Source organism: Triturus cristatus, chromosome 1_2, assembly GCF_964204655.1.
Source record: "Triturus cristatus chromosome 1_2, aTriCri1.1, whole genome shotgun sequence".
Lineage (NCBI taxonomy): Eukaryota > Metazoa > Chordata > Amphibia > Caudata > Salamandridae > Triturus > Triturus cristatus.
In genome coordinates, this window is record NC_140580.1 from 1185705195 (window position 1) to 1185729079 (window position 23885).

The window sequence follows — 23885 nt, forward strand, 5'->3', positions numbered from 1 at the left end:
GACCATCTTGGCTCTGACACTGGTAAGTTCGCTAGCCCATGTACAGTTCTTGGAGAAATTAATTCCGAGATAACTGAAGTTATCAACTACTTTGACCCTATGTTGATCAATGTAATAAGAGTGAGGCTTATTCTTTCCGGTACCGCATTCCATGGTATAGGTTTTGGTTTTGTTAATCACAAGCTTTCTCGATGTAATAAACTGTGAAAACCTGTCCATCAGACGTTGGAGGCCTATCGGGGTCCTAGACAATAATACGGCATCGTCCGCATAAAGTAGAACCGGGACAGTGATGTTATTAACTCTAGGGGCGTCGGCCACGACTGACTGTAGCACAGTGTCCACTTCATTAATAAAAAGGGTGAAAAGCAGGGGGGCTAAAACACACCCCTGCCTTATTCCCCGCCCAATCCTAAATTTAGTGGTGCACTCCCCATTAGAACCATATCTAACACTAGTTCGAAGTTTTTCATACAGTCGGGCCAAAAAGAAAATGATGCCCTCTGGAGCCCCCATATCGATCAGCTTGACCCAGAGAATAGCGTGATCCACCAGATCAAAGGCACTGCTTAAGTCTGCGAAGCAGAGATAAATAGAGCCCTTTCTGGCCTGGGTATATTTCCCTATCAAAAGTTCGAGATTCAGGCATTGCTCGATCGTCCCACGGCCTTTTCTGAACCCATACTGGCAATTAGCCAAAATGCCATTGGTCTCCGCCCATTCTTCCAGCCTAACCAGGAGAATCCTACTCATAATTTTAACAGAGGAGTCCAACAGGGAAATGGGGCGATAATTCTTCACATCCCCCTCGTCTCCTTTCTTATGAATAGGTATGATAATAGATTCCTCCCAGGTTGGGGGTATCCCATAACTGACTGCTGCATTAAATACTTTAACCAGAACAGGACCCCAGATCTCCGGGACTACCTTGTAGACATCAATGGGTACTCCATCAGGGCCCTGGGCCTTACCGCCTTTACTTGTGGCAATGCTACCTAAGACCTCCGAGAGACTAATATTCAGGGGCACTATTGGCCAGCGATCACTTAAATTTAACAGTGAGTTAGCTGAATCAAAAATAATAGAAAAATGGGAAATCCAAGTATCCATGCCAACCACAGAGGTTAGCTCCGGAACCTTCTCATCTTTTAAGAAAGGGCAGTTAACCGTGGCCCAGAAAAGCGAACAATCTTTCAGTTCGGCGGCCTGCGTCAATTTGTCCCAAGCCTCGTGTTGTAATTCTGTCTTCCTGCGCTTAATTATATTCTTATAGTTAGATCTGAGCTGACACACCTGCTTCTTATCTCTAGGTTTGGTTGCCAGAGCATCTTTAAGCTCTTTAAGTGCGCAGGTACAGGCACGATCAAACCATCCTCTTTGCTGTTTTGACTTACCATCACTTAATTTAGTAAATTTGTGGTCAATAATGGTATTGATTCGGACAAAATGTTGGACAAGATCGGCATTGACGTCATCCTGCTCAAGGATCTCGGTAATTTCAGGTAGACAGCTATTAATAATACTATCGGACGTCTTTACTGATTTGTCGCCTTTCCATCTCAACCTAGTACCATTAGGTCTATGTGGTTCAATGCTATCAATAATCCCAGATGGAACTGCAGATATTTTGTTCCAGAAAACAACCTCTAAAACTATACAATTATGATCGCTAAGCGCGATGTCCATGACCTTAGGAGCCAAACTCCATGGGACAAGGCTTGAAGACATACATATAAAATCAATGACAGTGTTAGCCCCCCTCCCTGTAAAAGTCGGGATACTTTCTTCAGGGTCATTATTTTTGGTATCCAATATTTCCATGTCGAAAGCCGCTAAAAGATGGTTCAGAGAGTCCCCATATTTATTATGAGGAAAATGGAGATCCACATCCCCAAAGCGGTCGGTAATTCCGCACGGACAATGACTAGAGAGGGGGCAAACTATGGTATTAAAATCCCCTGCAAAAATAAATTCAAAAACAACTTTAGAACCATTAATAATATCTTCTAGAGCACTAAACAATGAATCTACCACCGCATACCTGGTGCTATCAAAAATATTATTATAAAAATTAATTAAAAGAATATTTCTACCATCCTTCTCGTACAGCCACAAGATTTGTGCATGGGTCCCCACTAAAACATGCTTCTTAACAGTAATGGGGATTTTGATAGAAATCAGGATCAAAAGCCCTCCCTTGGCTCTACCAGAAATGGATGCAGTTGCAGGTAGCTGGTAAGAAACAAAACCATTGTACCCCAAAAGTTTTTTACACCAAGTTTCCTGAAAACAGCAGATATCAAAAAGATTAATAAACTCTGGCCAACCCAAGCTCGCTTCTTTCGAAGTTAAGCCAGCAATATTCCAACTGACAAAATGGCTTCTGGTGGATATTTCAGTGCCTTCATCCGGGGGAGAAAAGCATGGACACTTGCTATCGTTGTTGGTTATATGAGATACTCCTTTAGCCCCCTCAAAAACATTAACAGAATCGATTAATGGGCAGTGGTCATGGGGGGAACTAACGTTTCAACCCCGGAGTATCTCTTACTGATGCTGCGTCACAGAGTACAACCCCGTCTTCATGGTGCGCTACATCAGAGATCAGTCAGTCGTTACAATCTAGACCGCTCAAGCACTGAAACCGATTGGAGTTAACTAGCTCAAACCTATTAGGCACATTTGGGGCACTGCCCCCACCCCTAATAGAAACATTAAAAGGTTTGCTGATAACGTGTTGGTAGAAAAACCCAAGTGGTCTAAGAGAAATACCCTGTTCATTCGTAAGTCGAGAGGTGGCTCTGAGCAAAGTAGTAGTAGCTAATTGTGGGTCACTAAAATTGACGATCACACAATCGCCACTAATACTTTTGGGAGAATTCCCTATCCAATTGGTTCTGGTAGTAGTTAAAATTTGGTGAGACAGAGCCACTGGGTAGCCACACTCTCGATTTAACCAAGCCACTGTTTTATTCTTAAGGGACTCGTGGCTTTCAAGGTTACCACGAGACCCATTGTCCAAAAGTGGGGGAACGTTCGTTAAAACCACCACGTATGGTGCACATTCCGGGGGTAAATTAGGACAGGAATAACGATAATTTTTAGGCTTATTGGCGATCTTCCAAGGATTATCCGCTACCTTAGATAAAGGTGGAATATTAGAACCTGCCGCTATGTTCGATACAACTGTGGGGTTAGGACAGAGGCTCTCATTAGGAATGTTAAGAGTTTTCGGTTCTGATACCATAACTGTTACAGGATCTAGTGGATCTAGTGGATCTACTCTATTAACCTTAGTCCCTGAATGGGAGTCTAGAAGCCCCCCCAGTCTCTTAATTTCTTCTGATAGAATATCAAGTTTGTCCATTAGAGGCAAAATAATTTTGTCAAACTTAGTATCTATTAGACTAACTAGAAACTCTAATTGCTTGGGGTCTAATGTTACTTGAGTGTTCAACAACAGTAGGTGGGTTACTCACTGCACACTTAGATGGGGGGTCCAATCTTTTTTTATTATGGTTCCCTCCTCGTTTTGGAATAGTTGACCTAACAGCACCCTTCCCTGATCTTAACACTCTCTGCACTCTCGGGACCGGAGAGCATAAAGCTAATGACGGGTCTGACGGTTCTGGCATGATCAGGGTAGAATCAGAATCAGGTACAGAGATCATTATGGGGCGTTGCGAGCATTCTGTATTGACACAACCGTCTACTGATGATATTGGTGATACAATAGGTAGATCTGGAGTATTAGGTAAAGAATCCAAAGGGCACCCCCGGCCTAAAGAAAGTCGTCGCTCTTTGTTAATTTTATCAACGACTTTCACAAGATAACTGTCAAGGGTGGCACAATTAGAACGAACAGTCTCCTTGTTAGTTGTAGACATATTAGCTTACTAAGTAATGAAACAACAAATATGAAACTAAACTAAACACTCTGAACAGCCTTAATCAGATTTAACCGGTTCGTTATATCAGTTAATCACAGAGGATATTGCAATATAGAGAGAAATGACTGTGACACAGATAAAAAACCAGTAAAATCCAGGTGCAAATGTGTATTATGGCCTGGGTACACACAGATGCAATCCTTTGGTAAGTCACTTGCACAGCGTCTGGCCCAGCCCAGCCGCGGCCAGCCCCGGACGGCCACAGACGGCCCGCCCTTTGCCCGGGCTTAGCCCGCGACGCGGGGTGTAGGGCCGGTTTAATAGCGCCTCCGGGCGCGTGGGGGGTGACGTCGCTTCCGGCGTCCGGGGAGCCTGGGAAGTGGAGTCCGCCTCTTGCCCCACCTCCACGCTGCGGCCACGGGAGATTCGCGGCGGCGGGAGGGAGAGGACAGGCTACAGCAGCAGTTGCCCCGCAGGGAGGACCACGAGGTGGGTGTAGGGTCCAGCAGGGGCAGTCAAAAGGGCAAAGAGAGTCGACCCGCTCCACCGGGTGTAGGGCCGGTTTAATAGCGCCTCCGGGCGCGTGGGGGGTGACGTCGCTTCCGGCGTCCGGGGAGCCTGGGAAGTGGAGTCCGCCTCTTGCCCCACCTCCACGCTGCGGCCACGGGAGATTCGCGGCGGCGGGAGGTAGAGGACAGGCTACAGCAGCAGTTGCCCCGCAGGGAGGACCACGAGGTGGGTGTAGGGTCCAGCAGGGGCAGTCAAAAGGGCAAAGAGAGTCGACCTATTCTTATAGCCAATGCGTTTCATCTCCCATGAGACTTCTTCAGGGCTATCAGAAAGATATACATGAAAGTTTCTTGCATATGTGATGTATAGAATTTTTCTTAGAGGTTCATATAGTGTAAATTCAATGGTCAACGTTTCTCTGGATCACTCAGTCTTCTTCGCTCCTGCCCGATATTCTTTTCCTGGTCTGGAGATTGCAAGACTTGTGTGAGGAATTCTTACGACGTAACTCCTCCGCTTCAGTGACTCATGACAGGAGTTAACGCTGAATGTAGAGAAACTCTGCAAAAGAACCAAGCTGCAGCAGATCACACGGCGCGCACGCAGCACTTCGAGAATGAAAGTAACTCCATGGCTGGCATCTGGGCACCAAAATGGCAGACTTCTTCGTGCTGTGGGGGGGAAGACTGGGCCTCTCCAGCGGCTCCCCCAGCACCTTTTCACAAGTGAGGGTGACCCCTCTCCTCTGGGGGCCACAAAGCACCAAAACAGCAGATTTCCAAATGCCCGGCGAGGCACCATGGGGCGCTTCATGCTCCTCTCCACCAGCCCCCACCAGTGGGTACACTCTCCTCCGCCCTCAGGGTCTCTGACTCAGCAGGGTGCTGTCTTCACTGGTTCCCTGCGCCAGCCTCTCGCCAGGCTCCCCTTCTGGGACTTCTTCTCCCTGCGCAGAGGCCTCTGCTTCTGTGCACCAGTCCTGGGCTCTTCTTATGGTGCTGATAGGGTCCTGGGGGAAGTCAGGGGGTCTCTCCTTCCAACTGCCCATTGCGCCAGGCTCCAGCACCTTCACCCTCAGCAGACTACACCCCAGAGAGCCCTTCTCTTCCTGTGCAAGCACTTTTTAAAGTTGAGTAGGGGGCTGGCAGGAATTCTCTGTTGGTCCTATCAAACAGCAACACATCACGTCCCTGCCCCTACTCCCTCCTTCTTGTCCAGCCTCTGAGCTTGTTCAATAATGGCGTCCTCCAGGGTTTCTGGCCACATGTCTGAAGCCTCATCCCCCACACTGCCTTCCCTCCTTGTGCAGCCTGGTGCCTGGCACCCAGTGACAGCTGCTAATTGATGAACCTGTATCCCCTCCCATCTTCTCTTCATGGAGAGGAGGCCCTAGCTTGTGGAAGAAAGGTTATCAATCCATCCAGCTGAGGTCAGCCCTCAGCCTGGGTCTGGTCCTGGCTGGCTCACAGAAATATGACAGTTCTGGATGACCCAAAAGCAGTACAAATATGACTTTGGACTCTGCAGAATATGTCTTTTCACCTCCAAAACAATGGACTTTAGTACATGTCTGGAAACTGTAGGCCTTGTGGAAGTTAATTTAGCCATGGGCCCTACATTCCCTTAGGGAAATAATGAAGTGAAAACACAGTAAAACACACTGACTTTCCCTGGCATGTTTCTTTCCAGCGTATAAAGCCTATTCCATATCACCAACCAATACTGCATAAGTCCTGCCACACCATTCACTTTGTAGCTGCTCCTGGACTGCGCACGCTATGAATCTCCCCTGCGCAGCCCGTTCACGTGTGCACACGCATGTACACATGTGTCTGCATGTAACCAGCCCGGTGTCCCTTACTCCAGCTGCTGCGCAGTGGCCTGGTCAAGCCAGGGGAACACCAGTAAAATCCCCATGCAGTCTCTTACATCCTGAGTTCCCTGTGGGTGAGTCCCAACTTATGAGGCTCCCCCACAGTAAAAGCTCAACAATTAGGTGCTCAAAAATCAAAAAATCCGGGCGGCCCATAGTGTCAGAACCACCTTCTAACACATACGGTGCTGTATATCACATTCTCTGCGCTTTCTCCCTGAGACCCACTGTGCACCAGACGAAAGCCTCAGCCTCGGATTCTTTTATTCTAAGATTGGATTTAGATAGTCTAACTCGAACCAACAATCTTTGACTCCAGTAATCGGAATCGCCTTTCTATAGCATCAGAAGTAGCACCGCTGCTGATGACTGCTCGAAGTCGACTGGGACCGGAGGGTGCTCTCAACATCAGGTCGTATGAGAATGTCTGTAGGGTGGGTATGGAGAGCACAGCCTTCCAGGTCCACCCCAAATGTATCTGCAAGTCTCTGTGGTATTGCCACCTTCTGGTTTGCAACTTGTACGTCCCCACAAGGAAGCAAGCCCCTTGGAGTGCTAGGCCTTCAAAATCAAACGGACCATCAAAAACAGAGAGCGCTTTGGTGGGCTCCCTACAGGATGCAACGTAAAGACCCTACAGAGCCAGTGCCACTGTTTGGACCCGAGAATATCGAAGGAACCGATTGGAGGGGGGGGGGCAATTTAGCTTCCCAGCGGGCCCACCAGAACAAAGTCTCAAAATTCTCTCCTCGTATATCTCCAAAGAGGAGGAGGACCAGTCTTCAGGGGTACCAGTCAAGCCTGTACCTAGGACACAGACTGCACTGGGGATCAAGGCATCTCACATGCCATCCAAGGATCAACTCTCTGGGATTCAAACAGAAATGAGTATGGAGCCAACGTAAGCACCACTCTCGAGGGAGCCGGGCTTTTTCATCAAGGTGATCCTGAAGAGGTGTCAAAAGGCTGTTCTTAATATGTTGGTTGCCGGAAAACACGGGTGCACACTATCACAGTAACATAGATATCACATTTTTAGCAAAAAATGAGAATGCAAATCAGTCCTGTGTTCAGGAGGAGGGAGAGCCACCGATCCTTCCACAATAGGAAGGTTCAAAATGTAAATACACTTTCCGCGTACTCGGCTAATCGCTCTTGAGATTGTGATATCAGTAGTTCTGTTCTTTATTTTCATATCTTGTAAACAAAACTTTGCCCTTGCCAACACGTTTCGTCTTCGCTGACGGGGTTACAGCGGCCTTCTTCAGGACAATAATTGTAAATAACAAGTAGTGTAATGGAGGAGTACTGTCTTTATAGATCTCATCACCTTGGTAAGGGAACCACTTCACACCACATGTCCGAAAGGTTAGCATAAGGAATCTCAGCCCTTGTGTGAGGGTTTTCTGAGACAAGCGAGAAAGAAAGAGAGGGGGTTTCAGTCTACCCTCATTCATTAACTGATAGGTGCTTCTTTATTAAGCACAATTGGAGATTTACCAACTAGTATTAAAGTGCCCAAGCATCACAAAAAAAGCTGCAGACACCCTACACATGCACAGTCGTGTGCATCACCCACGTGTAACCACACGGTGTTCACGCCAGACTCGCCTTCCGTAATCCTAATTTAGTCAAAACTGTATCCTGCTTATCATAAAAAATCAAAAAGTAAAACATGAATAGAAACCTAAACATATTGTACTCCTCTTTCTATTTTCTATCTATTTGTGAGAGAGCTATCATTTAAAAGATGTCTTACCTTTCTGTAGGTATATATACGTTCCGTCTAAGTCCAATCCAGCAAATGTGCATCTAAAACACCTAGTATTGTAAGTGTACCTTTGTATCTGCAAGGAAATCACATGTATATGCAAATCAAACGTCTATCAGTGAACCTACATCCCTACTCCTATCATTCTATCCAATACATTATAACCTACAATATCAGTTCTGCATGGCAGATCCAAGTCCTATTTCAGTCCAATCATCTATCGTATTAAGTAAATTCTGATGCCTTCTCCATATTTCAGCCCCGTATAACCGCCCGCAATAATACACATAATGGCTCCTATCAAACTGAGGCCCAAATTATGCGGTGACTAAAGCGTGCGGTGCATGCTCATACTGTTGCATAAGGAGGGCTGTTGGGCTCTGTTTGATTGTGATGCACATGCCACCATGATGACGGGGTCTATGTCAGAATGGTGGCATTGGAATGGTTAGGCGCTTTGGCAGTTGGTTTCCGCTGCCTGCTCTGACCGGTACCGTATGTGTTTACTAAATAAACAAGGAGTTATCTCACCAGCATCGATCTCCGTGTCCTCCTTTCACTGGCAACGATCGGATCTGGACCGATGGAGCAGGGGCGGGAGTCCTCTCGTCTCAGCCGGACAGCAGCACTCACCTGCATGGTTCCTGCACCTCACTCCTGCATCGTGCGGCGGCACTCATCTGGGCAAGACCATCAATTTTGGGGGAGTTTGCAACCTTGGTAGCGTCATCTATATTGTCACCGTCGCGTCTGGAATAAGCCCTGACTTTGCAACCTAGCAACCAATGCCCAGTCGCCCTCATGACTGTCCCGGCTGCATCACCACGTGTGGTTTGGTGTTGGTAGACTAGCAACCTCCAGCCCCGACTGAGATTCCGACACTAGTTTCTTCATGCTTTTCAGCCATTCCGACGACGCTTTCCAGACTTCTCTGCCTACACCCTGTTTGCCGCATCCTGGTAATGTCAACATTCTTCTCAAACCAGGTTTCCTCCTGTCTTTGGTTGGTGATATGCACACCCTTTTTGTTGGCTTTTCTCCAGGTCGGATATTCACAACGAGCTGCACCTTGTTTACGCAGCGTGTACTGGTGATGCGCACACCACATTGGACAGTCAGATTATAATTCTGCACCTTGTGCAGGTCGTGATGTGCACACCAGGTATACTCGTATCTCAAGTTTTCTGGTAACTTTCTCTTTTTCGCTACAGCTATTCCAGCATGTTGCGTGCACCTTCAGTGACACACGCACACTGTGTTGAGCTTTTATTGTGATTTACTGCTGTTCATTCTCTGCATAAGTGTACATTTTTATGTTACTGCACACATTCATTCTGGTTTATATCTTTAGAAACCCTCAAGTATGCAACGGTCAGTTTTACCCCCTTCTCTATTTCTATCGACCCCTGTGGTGTAGAATTGTGGTTAGAAGCCATTAAAGCAGAAGTTTTCACTCAAAAGAAAGAAATTTGCTTTAATGCACCACTCTTTGGGCACTGAAGGGAGGAAGGTTTTAAAGCACTTACCTCCAGCTGTAGCTATGGGTGAGGGCGATGCAGTGGATGAATATGCCTCTGCCATAAAAATGATGGATGCCAGGTTTAAATAGAAGCTTAACATCATTCTGGGGAGGATCAGGTCTACATGATGAAGCAGCTGCCGGGCGAACCAGTAGAAGCTTTCAGTAGTTGTCTTTGAGTCCTAGCAGCGACACGTGACTATACAACGTTTGAGGATGAAATGTTAAGGAACCGATTAGTTAAGAAAACTAATAGCAAAAAGATTCAAGAGAAGCTTTTGACGACTGAGAACTTAACCTTGGACAAAGCATTAGAAGTAGCTGAAAATGTAGAGACTACAGCCATGTACACGGACCATATGGCCTTAGAAACTAAAGTGCATGCAGTTAAAGTGGAAAGTGTCGTGAACAAGAGGGAAAGGAAAAGTGATAAACCGAGAACATTAGAGTGTTACCGATGTGGCAGCAGAAGTAATTTGGGAAATACTTTTTTCTGTCCCGCATCTGACAGCATTGCGCGAAATGCATAAAGAGGGGTAATTTTGCTAAGGTGTGCAAATCTAGGCCAGCACATGTCCAACCTACAACTAAATAGGTTTTGCCAGTTGATAGTGTACCAGAGGGGGATTCTGATCCTGACAGTGAGAAAGGAAATCTGGTCATGATGGTGTTTGATGCTTGTGAATTGAGTATTGTGGGGAAGTTGAATGATTTGAGTGACTCTCGCAAAACCACTGATTCCATAAATAAGGCATATAATCCAGAGGTTTTGAAGCTTGACTGCACAAGTGTCAGGCGACCATTTTTTCAAATTGGTGAAAATATTTCCATGATGGCTGACTCTGGTTTCTTTTTCACTCTTATTGGTCCTGAAGAGTGGAATAGGTTGTTTAACATTTCCTTGAAGAAATCCCTAGTTAAGCCGGTAGTTTATGGGGGTAAACCCATTCAGGTCTTGGGGTAATTTGGTTGTTTGCTAACCTTTAAGGGACAATCCACTCCTGCCTCTGTGTATGCGGCAAAAGATGGATCTTCTCTTCTGGGATGGTTGGACCAGAAAAATCTGGGCATCATTTTAGATCCAAACAGTTCAGAGCAGGTTTTGCTCAAAGAGGACATCAAATCCGTCTGGGTCGTGGGGGTACAGGATTGGAAAGCGTCTTTTCCAGAAGTCTTTAGCAAGAATCTTGGAAAAATGAAGGGATTTTCACATCGCATATTTTTAAAGCAAGGAGTTCAACCTGTGAGTCACAAAACCAGACGTTTTCCATTTGTCAGGAGGAAGGAGTTGTCCCTATAATTAGAATCTCTTTGTCAGCAGGGTATCATTGAGCTCATTGAGAGCTCTGAATGGTTGTCCCCTGTGGTTTTGGCCAGGAAAGGAAATGGTGCCTTTAGGATGTGCATTGACTTGAGGGGTCTAAATGAGAGAATATGGGTCGACGGACATCCCCTACCTAACATTACGGAAATGCTGGGTTTATTAAAGGGGTCAAACATTTTCACCACCTTAGATATGTCCTATGTATATCACCAGATCACTGTCAAGAAATAAAGTCGCCAACTTACATCCTTTGTGACCCCTTCAGGAGCTTGTACTTTTAGAATGCCCTTTGGTCTTGCATCGGCTTCTGAGGTATTTCAGAGGGTCATGGAGGCGATGTTTTCTGGTGCTCCCAATATCAAGTGTTTCAGGATGACATTTTGGTGTACGGTAAGAATGTGGAATGTCCTGACAAGACCTTGGCCTCTGTTCTATTAATCTTAACTGAACGGGGCGTCACATTAAAAGCAGAGAAGTATACGGTTGCTGTGGACTAGGTGGATTACCTGGGATATAAATTGGGTAGCTATTGCTTAATTGCGATTCAAAATTTGCGAGTTGCAATTAAGGAATATGTAGGAATCGCACGTTTTTTTGCGATTCCTACATGCATAGGGATTTCACAAATCCTGACTTTGATGCATGTGGCCCTCAGTCTCTACTTCTAAAAGGAGCTATAGAGCCTGTGCCACCCCAACATCACGGGTCGGGTGTATACTCCTTTTATTTCCTGATTCCCAGTAAGGAGTGCCATGCCCTCCGCCCTGCCCCAATTGAGCAGAGAATGTCGCCAGGCCAGCACCGGGAGCGCCGCAGGATTTTTCCATCTTTTGGTGATCAGGCGCTTTGCGGAAATTAAACCCAAATCTAAGAATCGTGTAGCAGCCTTGTGTTTTTCTCCTTTTGAAGAGATGCAATATGTAACCTCCCAGGAGAAGGGAACTACACGCTTGGTACATTGAAGCAAGGTGGCTGCCACGTCTGTCCAGTAATCTTTCAGTGCAGGGCAGCGCCAAAGCATGTGGAGGAGGTCTGCATTGGTCAGGTGACATCTGGGGCATCCAACGTCTTCCTTGTGAAAGAGCTTATTTACCTGAGCAGGGAAAGGTACGTGTGATGAAGAATAAAATATTGGATTTGCCGGAAGCGCTGGTTGCATGGGATTCTCGTGGGACCTTCTAATATGGCCACCCATTCCTTCTGTAATAGGGGTCGACCTAGGTCTTCCTCTCAGTATTGTTTTAAGGGGATCAGTGATCTTGCCGTGTATTGACGAAGTGAGGAAGCAAACCAACGTATCAGGCGCCCCCGTGCTCATTGCATGTAGTTATTGTAATAGGTGATGTGTGGTAGGTTCGGTTGCTAAGTTGCCCCACCTAGCTGAAAGTGAGGCTATGCGGGTGCGGTGCATCAGGAATTGATCCGGGGTCATTTCTGCTTTTCATATTAATCGATCTGTTGAGTTACCCGTGTTCTTCCGTCAACCAGATTCAGTGGCAGAACGTGCCCTACACACATAAGATGTGAAGAGAGCAGTGCTTTATTACATAGAACGGACAGAACCTTTCCGTAACACAAATCAACTTTTTGTTGCTTTTGCTCCACCACACAAAGGCAATCCCATTTCAAAATCAGGTATTGCAAGATGGATAGTCAAGTGCATTCAAATATGCTATGCAAAAGCAAAACGTACGCTAACAGTTCCCCTAGAGCACACTACACGCAAACTGGGGGCTTCTATGAAATATACCCATAGATTACATATGCAAAGCTGCAACATGGTCTACACCTCACACATTCACAAAACAGTATTGTGTAGATGTGTTTGCAAGCCAACAAGCTGGGGTGGGCCAGGCAGTTTTACGTACACTATGTCAGACCACTGCAACAGATACAGGTAGCCACCGCTTTGGGAGATATCTGCTATATAGTCTATGCACAGCTCACATGCGTCGAACGGAAAATGCTTCTTACCCAGTATGCATCTGTTCTTGGCATATAGAGCTGTAGAGTCATATGCACCCACCCTCCTCCCCGGGTACCTATACCTGTTGCAGTAACATCTTGCTTAGATACATGCATTCATGGACATCTCCTTTTACTACTCTTACTATCTCCATTATCACCCTCTGCGGCAAACAGTCTAACAATGGAGTTGATGCCCATGCGCACTATCACCGAAAGGAGGAGTCGCCTACCTCGTGAATGGAGAGACTTCTTCACAGAAAATCAAAGTGTAAACATCCAAACCCAACACTAGATGGCGATGTATGCACAGCATATGACTCTAAAGCTCTATATGCCAAGAACAGATGCATACTGGGTAAGTAGCATTTTCCTTTTGCGGACTGTTTGTACATATCTCCATTATATTGGCGTGTCTATGCCACGTAGCACAAGAGAACTCCATTATATTGGTGTGTCTAAACCACGTAGCACAAAATACAACTTCACCATAAACGATCTCAAATTTCATCGATATCATCCTGAAGTCCAAATTCTATTGTAGGACCTGTTTGTATATATTCTATATAATTGAAATATTGACGTCACCAATCCACAGTCATTATAGAATGCACAAATGATTCAATGAATCCATATGCCACATAAATGTAATAGTAATTGTGGATTCACTGTTCTAGATATTTTAGGTACTCTGAGGACATGATTCTGAAAGGAGTAAAGTAATAGGGTAGGCAAAATGTCCCCAGACTTAGAGGGGGCATAACTAGTTGTGTCTGCACACAATACTTTTTCTACTGTGCCATCTCCTTTAGATGTATCGGATTGGTCATACTGTCGCCATCTATAATTAACTGATCAAAATTAATTGTGAAAGTACAAAATTAGCTGGATTAATTCAGGCGCCATTTTATGTGTCTAGTAATTGCTGTAGGTTCGAAATGTCCAACATACTGTGACAAATATTGTTCCTGCCGAATGACTCTTCATTCCTTCTCTTCTAGGTACTGAGGGGAAGGCTGGCATGGCGGCCATCGCTGACCCTCACGGCACGTGTGACTTACAGAGGTTTGCCCGTGAGCTGCGCAAGGCCCTCCCAGTGTATGCCCACCCAGTGTTTTTGCGGCTGCTGCCAGAAGTCAACAAGACAGGTGAGTCCAGACATGTGGCCCCAAAACAAGAGTCTGATGATGATCATGTCCTGCTACTGTTTGGGTTTTATTCTAACCCCCTGTAGTGTACACCCCTGGTAATCTCAGCAGTGGGAGGAATGACTGAGCTCACACTAGGCTGCTCCACTCCTCTGTAGTAGCATAAGTCCATGAGCAGATCCAAAAAGGTGAAGGGTGGAACGCTTAAATGAATCTCCGGCTACAGTTTTTCTTCTACTGTCACCCCTGCGGCCAGAGGGCCTGATTTCGATCTCGACGGACGGGTTACTCCGTCACAACGGGGACTCCTATACCACCCGCTGAAATATAAATCCCATAGGATATATGGGATTCATATTTTGGCAGACGGGATATCGGTCACTGTCTTTTTGGGGGCAAGGGGGCGTTTTACGTAGCGCTTAACGAGAGCACCAGTAGCATTACAGACCGACACATTCATTTTGTCAGGCATGGGGAAGTTTTAGGTGATTTGCCCAGAATCACATGATTAGCATCGCCAGCTGTGAGGTTGACCGCTTGTTAGAAATGGGGGTCTAAAGTTGGCAATGGCTAGCGCCAATGTCCAAATAGGGACCCTTCTTCCTAAGTCAGGGCAAGTGGGCTACCGCCTTTGACAACCCCTGCTCAACGCGACAGCTCTCTCTTAGCTGCAGCGGCACACACACATTCAGCAAAGGGTCCGGAGGTCCAAATTCAGACGGGCTCTTAGCGGTGGCAGCTCTCTCTTAGCTGCAGCGGCCCACACAGATTCAGCGAGGGTTCCCAAGGTTCAAATTCAGGCGGGCTCTCAGCGGCGGCAGCTCTCTCTTAGCTGCAGCGGCCCACAGAGATTCAGCGAGGGTTCCGAAGGTTCAAATTCAGACGGGCTCTCAGCGGCGGCAGCTCTCTCTTAGCTGCAGCGGCCCACACAGATTCAGCGAGGGTTCCGAAGGTTCAAATTCAGGCGGGCTCTCAGCGGTGGCAGCTCTCTCTTAGCTGCAGCGGCCCACAGAGATTCAGCGAGGGTTCCGAAGGTTCAAATTCAGACGGGCTCTTAGCGGCGGCAGCTCTCTCTTAGCTGCAGCGGCCCACACAGATTCAGCGAGGGTTCCGAAGGTTCAAATTCAGGCGGGCTCTCAGCGGCGGCAGCTCTCTCTTAGCTGCAGCGGCCCACACAGATTCAGCGAGGGTTCCGAAGGTTCAAATTCAGACGGGCTCTTAGCGGCGGCAGCTCTCTCTTAGCTGCAGCGGCCCACACAGATTCAGCGAGGGTTCCGAAGGTTCAAATTCAGGCGGGCTCTCAGCGGCGGCAGCTCTCTCTTAGCTGCAGCAGCCCACACTGATTCAGCGAGGGTTCCGCAGGTTCAAATTCAGGCGGGCTCTCAGCGGCGGCAGCTCTCTTAGCTGCAGCGGCCCACACTGATTCAGCGAAGGTTCCCAGTCCGCGTTCCTCACAGTAGAACTAGAGGCTCCGGATTACTCGACGGAGACCTCACCTGCAAGCAGAATTCCTCGCACAGGAATTCCGACGGCTGACGGGGTGAAGTCTAATGTCCCTGAGACTTCAGCAGGCGGTGCTCTCAATTCAGGCCCTCGGGTAGTTTCTTCAGCAAGCTTGGTGAAAGTTTCAAAACTCCTTTCCTCTGTTCATTCGGACAGAGTTTCGTCTTGACAACCAGAAGGAACACACTTGGACAAAGTTACAAAACAGCGTTTTATACCTAAAAAGTCTTTGTTCTTCAAAGCTACAAATCACTACATCAAGTCAGAACCAGTTCGGTGGGGTCGGGAACACTTGGTTTATGAGGTGACATCCTGCCCTTTGAGAATCAGGGGGTCTGCTGTCAGACGCCCAGTGAGGGGGTGGAGCCATCATTCACCTTGCCAGGCACGGCCTTGCTCAGTTCAAAGAGTCACCCCTCCCTATGCTTTGAATACCAATCTCTCTCCTCAGCCAGGTCTGACCCAGCTGGCCCTGCTGCTCCAGAACCAGACGTCCAATACACATACGCGCAACAGCCTTCAGGAAAGCTCAGACTCGAAAATACCGTGTTTCCAGAAGAGGCATTTTCGAACATGGAATATATAAATGGTTCTTACTAAAAAGTGTATCTCCATGTCCTGTGCATAAACATATCAAACTCTAAGTTCCTATCGGGTTCTGGGGGTGAGATAGGATTATAGAAGATAAACCTCAACCTGCTTATTCTGGCCTATGAGAACGGATAGTTTCACAATAGTAACAGTGAAATGGAGGGTAACTCGCTATTAGAACATACTAGGCAGACCTAGGCATTGTGGTTATCCTAATTCATACAGTCATATCTACATCGGGAGCATTCGCGCTGTAGCACTGATTAGCAGTGGCACGGCGCCCAGAGCATCTAAATGCAGCCAACATTAAAGATAGGAAGCGAAAAGAGGAAGGGAGACCCACGCCAATGATGCCAGGTCTAACACCGCTCTAGCTGTTGTGACGGAGTAACCCTTCCGCCGAGATCTAAATCTGGCCCAGCATCTTCAATCCTATACACACGCAACCCCAGACTGCTTCAAGCCTTCTCCGTCATTGCCAGTGAGATGAGATCTACCTTGATTCCTGTGGCAAAGCCCTTGAGTGCAAACCAATCTGTTTTGAAGAGCTGCAAGCGGGTGCGTAAACACCCACTTTGTGCTGATAGTCGTTGCTTACAAGAAGCAAGGCTGCCAGTACCTGCTTCTCTTTTACTGCCAGCCTTGCTTCTCGCAAGCAAGGACTACAAGTACAAAGTGCGTGTTTACACACCACTTGCAGGTTTTCAAAACACATAAAGGCATTGTCGTTTACAATCCCAGTAGCTAAATCTCACAAATGTGAGACCTATTGCATTTGTACTTGCTTGTCATCTTTTACCAGATGGAGAGACATGTACAAACTCTGGGCCAGGTAGGTGTGGAAAGTCGGACATGGGGACAGGAATAACAAACACTAATACAAGGTACACTAGAGAAGATAAACAGAAAAACGTACATACATGGCACCACATGCACCACAACTGGGTGGCACAACCTTTGCACAATGAAGGCAGCAGAAAGTGGGGCAAGGAGAACATTTATACATAGTAAGGGAATCCTGACTAATTATACTGGGACAAAGATACCTGAACGTCAAGAGACATGACCACCAGGAAAGCAGACGCAAACACTGGGAAATGTAAATCTAGGGATAGGGAACACATATGCTGGGATACCAGAGACAAGTTATTTGGGATGGCAAAAACACTCACTGCACTGCTAAAGAGGTTAGTGTTATACAATTGATTTAACAACTTTTTCATTGTAGCACAAGAGAGGAGAGATGCTATGGAGGAAGGAAGGAAGTTAAAGAAATAAAGTGATGGTTAGGGGAAGCGGCTGAGGTAGGGAGAGCAGCAGAAACGTCATTGGATATTGGTCTGGTGGTCATCTTTCTGATAAAGAAAGTGAAATCCTAGATGTCTTTTTTATCTTTGAGTATCAGGTTAATATTATGGAAACACTGAGGCTACTACATTACATTTCGAGTTATTCTCTACCTTTTCTTGGAAGACCGCGCTTGCCAGGCTATGGCTTACTTTATCACAGGCTTACAAATAGACTGCTACAAAAGGCTAGTTACTTAAAAATGGTCAGTCGGCTTCAGAAGATTCCGATCTAAGCAGCCAGTACAAAGTTTGTGATTCTAATCCTCTGCAAAAAAAGCTGCTAGTGGGTGTATCTATTGAGTCCGAAGAGCAACTAGAATTAAATAATCTTCCCTTAAGCAAATAATCATTGTTAAACCTTGCCAGCCGCTCTAAACAACGCGAGCTAAGATTCTCGAGCTATGTTGCTCCCAGGCGCGCAACGCCCATTGGGCTCAAAGGGCTTCAGCCCCACCCCTCCCCTGTCGTGTGTGCCAGCCCGGGCTGAGACAGCTTCCCTGGCACACACAGCCAAGCCGAAGTACTTCATAGGTCTTTCAAAGACCGTTAACGAGGCTTTTTTGCCTTTCCCCCCTTCTTAGAGCCCCTGCATCTCCACTCTGCATATTACTGGTAGAGTCAGGCCCCCCCCCCCCCCGAAATTTGTAGGCATGATGTTACTTGTTGTATCATATATCTGGATGCAATGACAGAAACAGCAAAATACAAGTCGGGCGGCACACTATGCTAAGCACAAATTTTAGCTTGTGTGTTTAATTACATTGGCCACGCCCCTTTGAGAGACCCACCCCCCCAGTTTTTTCATCCCACTTAAAGCCCTGGATAGTGCAGTTACTTCGAAAATTCCGGCAATTGAGACCACAAAGCAACCCATTCCCTGGTCCCTTTTTTTTTTTTTTTTTTTTTTGTAAAACCTTTATTGCACACAAGAATCAATACAAACATGGGCCTACAACCACCAGGGCCGGCCGCTAATATGTACATGTTTAACAACATCAAGAAAGCGATGGGCCCCCTGGGGCTCAGCTGAGTTGACAGAATACTGAGTGCACCTCAGAAAGTATCCGGAGACATAAATTTTGAGAAATACAAACAAAAGAAAAGTAAAATAACACCAAAAGACAAGGCGGAAATCATCGAGAAAGAGGCGTCTAACCACGGCTGGGGGTCCACACAGTACCAAATCCACCCTCGGGTGGTCAATGAGGATGGTCAAGGGGGAGGTGGGGGCGACGGGAGAGCCACAACCATCTGCAGATGAAATGCAATAGTCCGGGAACCTCAGGATCAGGGGGACAAGTCAGCAGCAGATGAGTCCACGAGGGGGGGTGTGCAGATGTTCCCACGGTACGCGTTCCATTGGCCCCAAATTCTGCCCCACGCCCCCGGCTTGCCCCGGGCCACATACACAGTCTTCTCTCTGCACATGCACCAGTCCATGTTCTCCTTCCATACTGACACAGTGGGAGGCCGCCGGGAACCCCAAAGCTGTGCGATGTCCCTCCTAGCAACCATGTTCCCGAGGGCCGCCCACCGAGTCTGAGCCGCGTTATAATCGTTAGGCTCCCACACGTTCAGCACACATCGGCGAACCTCAGGCAACAGGGCGACCCCAGTGACACTTTCCAAGACCGCGTGCACCCGGCGCCAATACTCCGCAACCTCACGGCACTCCCAGAGAACATGGAGAAAAGTGGCGCTGAGCCCACAGCCGCGCCTACAGAGCCTGTCCTCGGAGAAACCCATCAGAACTAAACGAGGGCCCGTCACGTAGACCCGGTGGAGAATTTTAAGCTGGACAAGACGGAGACGCGCGGGTATAGCCACCTCCTTAGGGGAGGACAGCGCAGACTGCCAGTCCTCGTCGTCCAGTTCCACCCCATCTCCGATCCACGCCTCCCGCAGATGCACGAGGAGATCCGCCCGAATGTTTATTAGTTTTTTATAGATAAGGGAAATAGTACTGTCGGGCAAGTGACCGTCGAGTATGCGGTCCTCGAGTGGCGAAGACACCGGGACTGCAGTCCCCGCTCCGATGGCCGAGAGCAAAGCGTGGCGAACCTGAACGTACCGAAAGAACTCCCTCTCACTCAATTCGTACTCACTCTGCAGCGCAGCGAAGGATTTAACCGCACCCTTCACCCAAAGGTCACCCACTCTGCTGATGCCAATCGTGTCCCAACGCTCGAATCCCTTCGTCGTCCAGAGGCTTCCCAATCTGTCAGACGCAAACAAGGGGGTCGCGCCCGTCAAGCGATCATTCCAGCCCATGGCCACATTTGCAGCCTTCCACAAGCGTACGGCTATCTTAGTGGGACCGGTTAAGGTCCTCCCAGCAGATCGAGAGTAAAGCGCTCTGTTAAAGTTGCCGCCAGGCAACAAAAACCTATCCATTTCGAAAGCCGGATTCGGACCAGGCGAGTACGTGGCATGGTTAATGGCAGATAGCTGGGAAGCCCAATAGTACCTCCTGATGTCCGGGAGCGCGATGCCCCCGTCGTACCAGGGGAGAGTCAGTTTTGCAAGAGCAACACGTGCACGACCGCCCCAAACAAGGCTCCTTTGTAAGCTCTCTACTTCCCGGAAGTAGGCCGCCGGAATAATATCAAAGGAGTTCTGAAGTGCGTAAAGAAATCGGGGAAGAGCCATCATTTTAAAAAGCGCCGCGCGACCGAGGGGAGACAAGGGAAGCTTACACCAGCGGGCCACGTCTAACCTCAATCTCCGAAGTGGAGAGAGGAGATTACGCTCGTAGCGGACAGCAGGATCCAATGAGACGTACACCCCCAGGTACGTAAAGCCGGAGCTGGACACCTTAATGGGAAAACGAGAAGGCAAGAGAGGAAAGCCACCGGAGATAGCATAGACACAAGATTTGGACCAGTTAATGATCAAACCAGAGTTCGTGCCGAAGGAAGTGAGGATGTCAAAGAGCACATTAAGTGACTTACGTGGTGAGGTGAGGTACAGGAGAATGTCGTCCGCGTACAACGAAACACGATCCTCGAAGCCAGGGGCCCACTGGATCCCTCTTATCGACGGTTCCCAACGAAGCCAAGCCGCAAGCGGTTCCAAAGCCAACGCGAAGAGCAGGGGAGACAACGGACACCCTTGCCTAGTGCCCCTCCCAAGAACGAAAGGCCGGGAAACCCTCCCGTTAACGACAACCTGTGCCAGCGGGGCAGCGTATAAGAGTTTAACCCAACTAATAAATCCCGCCCCGAAGCCAAACTTTGCCAGGGCGGCCCAAAGATACGGCCATTCTATCGTATCAAAGGCCATCGTGGCGTCCAGGGAAACCAAGATGGCCGGCTCTGAAAGATATTCCGCCCTTGCAAGTACGCCATGTAGGCGCCGCAAGTTAAGGGCCGTATTCCGGTGCGGGATAAAACCGGATTGATCCGGATGGACCAGATCGCAAATAACAGTAAGCAGGCGGTTCGCAAGAACCTTGGCAAGGATTTTCGGCTCTGCGTTTAGCAGAGAAATAGGTCGATACGAGGCACAACGATCCCGAGGCTTACCGTCCTTGGGAATCACGACTATAGTGGCCAGGCGTTGGTCATCAGGGAGAGAGCCGAGTTCAAGCGATTCCGAGAACATACGACGGAGAAATGGCGCAAGTTTATCCGGTTGCAGTTTATAGAGTTCAATCGGGAGTCCGTTGGGGCCCATAGCTTTGCCTGAGCGAAGGGAACGAATCGCGGTTGCAATCTCGTCAACCGAAAGTGGGGCATCCATCTGCTCACGTTCCTCCACCGACAAGCAGGGCAAAGCAATATCCTTCAACAAGTGACGAGAGTCAGCCTCATCTCTAGTAGACATCGGGGAGTACACAGCACAGAAGTAGTCCGCAAAACACTCCACAATCTCACCAGGGTCAGTCACACTCACTCCCTCCGATGTCTGGAGCACGGGGACCACTCGATTCACTCTCTCCTTCTTATCAAGCCAAGCGATCAATTTACCTGCCTTATCTCCAGCATCATACAGTCTACCCTGCTGTTCCCTATACATTGTCCGAGCAGCATCCGTAACAAGGGACTTATATTCGAACTGCTTCAGGCTGAGGGCATGGAGCCCATCCTGAGTGACACCCGTCTCCAAGGCAGCCTCCAACCCCGATATCTCAGCCTCCAATGCAACCACCTCCCCGTTCTTAGCTTTCTTGGCCACCACGATCAGGGATAGGGCGTGTCCTTGGAGGACCGTTTTGAAGGCCTCCCACAGGGACACTGAGGACAAGACGGACCCCTCATTCTCCAGAAAATACTGATCAAGCGACTTAATGAGACCCTTGCGAATATTGGGGTCACGCAAGTACCAGGGGTTAATGGGGGCGATCCGCCCGGCGGATCGCATCCCGGTGTCGAAGAGGAGCCACAATGGGGAATGATCGGAGATGCCCCGGGCCAGGTGCTTAACCTCCCGGACCCTGGTGGTCTGGGCCGCGGGCATTAGAAAATAATCTAGTCTGGAAAGACTCCCGTGGGCCCCGGAGTGGAATGTGTACTGACTCTGTGTCGGATGTATCAACCTCCAGCAGTCCACCAGACCGAAAGTGTCCAAGAACCCGCCGAGCCACGCCTGGGCAGCAGAGAGGGCCCTGGGAGGGTAACGATCTAACTCGCCAGAAATCACAAAATTAAAATCCACACCCACAAGCAGGAGACTGTCAGGAAGTTCAAGTAACATACGACCCACATCAGAGAAAGTGGAGGTCTGGAGGCCTGGGGGAACATAGACCGAAACCAATGAAAGAGTTTGCCCCTCCCACCGCCCAGTCAAAGACGCATAGTGCCCTCTATCATCAAGAGTATCTTTGTCAATCTCAAGTGGGAGGGAGGAGCGCAGCAAGATGCCCACCCCTCTGGAGCCAGTGGTGAAGCCAGAGTGTGCGACCAGTCGGTAGCCCCCCCTGTTCATAGCATGACATACATTTCCCACCAAGTGCGTCTCTTGAAGAAATACCACATCAGGGGCCAATCGACGCAAATATTGCAACACAACCCCACGTTTGATACGGTCGCCCAATCCGTTGACGTTCCAAGACAACAGTTTCAACCCGTCCCCCCCCCCCATCCCAACACAAGAAGCTGGAGACCCTGGGCACGCAGCCAGACACCTGAAATTGAAAGAAAACAATAACACCGCCTTGAAAAGAAAAAACACACAACCCACCCACCACTGCCACCCTCCCACCCCCACACCATTGCCACCCCCCCCACCCTGCACCCCTGCGGACTATACAGCCCCCCCAACTTGCAGTGTGTCTGTCGCCCTAACAATCCCATGCTACAAAAAGACCCTAGAGGAGGAAAGGGACCCATCCCCGCCCGCACCCAAACGAAACATTATTAGACAAAATATACAATTGAAGTAGAACCTGGCTGAGCACAGAAGGAAATGTCAAAGTGGAGGACCAAGAATTATTCCTGCAGAGGCCCACCGCCCTCGGCACCGCCAGTACGCCCAGTTCGGTCTCCCGGTTCCGGCAGGGAATCCAACCAGTCACTCACTGTGTCGGGGCGTTCAAAGAAGAGAGTCCGATCTTCATATTCCACACGAAGCCTGGCAGGGAAAAGCATAGAGTATGTGATGTCCAGATCTCGAAGACGGCGCTTCACCCCCTGAAAGCTAATTCTCTGTTTCTGAACAAGTTGGGTGAAGTCCGGGAAGAGGTTGACTGAGGAATTCTCATATTTGACTGGGCCGTGCACCCTTGAGGCCTGCAGGATCGCATCCCGGTCTCTGTAATGAAAAAGTTTTGCAATGATAGGCCTCGGGGGAGCGCCTGGTCGAGGCCTACCGCCCGGGACACGATGGGCACGCTCCACGGCAAAGAACTTGCTCAGGCCTGAAGGAGCAAGATGATTGAGGATGCGGTCCTCGACCATAAGGTCCACCGGACGATCATTGGAAGTCTCCGGTACACCTATGACACGGATATTATTGCGTCGTGCCTGACCCTCGAAATCCTCCAGCCGCCGGGACATCGCGTCGTTTGCAGACTTTAGATCGCCAAGAGTTGCCTGGAGGTCCGATACGTCCGTGACAAGAGTGGATGTCCTCAAATCCAACGATTGAACCCTCTCGTTAGTCTTAGAGAGATCCGCCCGGATTAACGTGACATCAATGGCAACCGTGTCAATTTTACGGGCCAGAGCCTCGTACTGCTGGGCGATGGTTTCCCGTATGCTGTTGATGGCGCCCATAACGTCCTGCAGCGACAATTCCGTGGGGACGGATGGACCCCCACCGGAGTCCTCCATGACGGCACCCGCCGGCCCGGGGGTCCCTTTACCCTGGGTATAGCGATCCATGATGTTACTCTGGACCGGTCCTCCACGCAGGGATGTCTTGGTTCTCCGTTTCTCGGGATCCCCCTTGCCCCCCATGTTGGGCGATGCTCACCGGTGGGGTCCGCCCGGACCGCTAGCAA

General features: G+C 48.6%; 1 protein-coding gene across 3 annotated transcripts in view; it reads left to right on the forward strand.

Annotated features, from left to right (window-relative positions):
- SLC27A4 (solute carrier family 27 member 4) overlaps positions 1–23885 on the forward strand; it is a 330596-nt gene that overhangs the window by 298415 nt on the left and 8296 nt on the right. For all 3 annotated transcript variants that reach the window (XM_085614109.1, XM_085614107.1, XM_085614108.1), the window contains exon 12: positions 13854–14000. In XM_085614109.1, coding sequence (XP_085470235.1) covers positions 13854–14000 — 147 coding nt within the window. The remainder of the gene's footprint in view (positions 1–13853; positions 14001–23885) is intronic.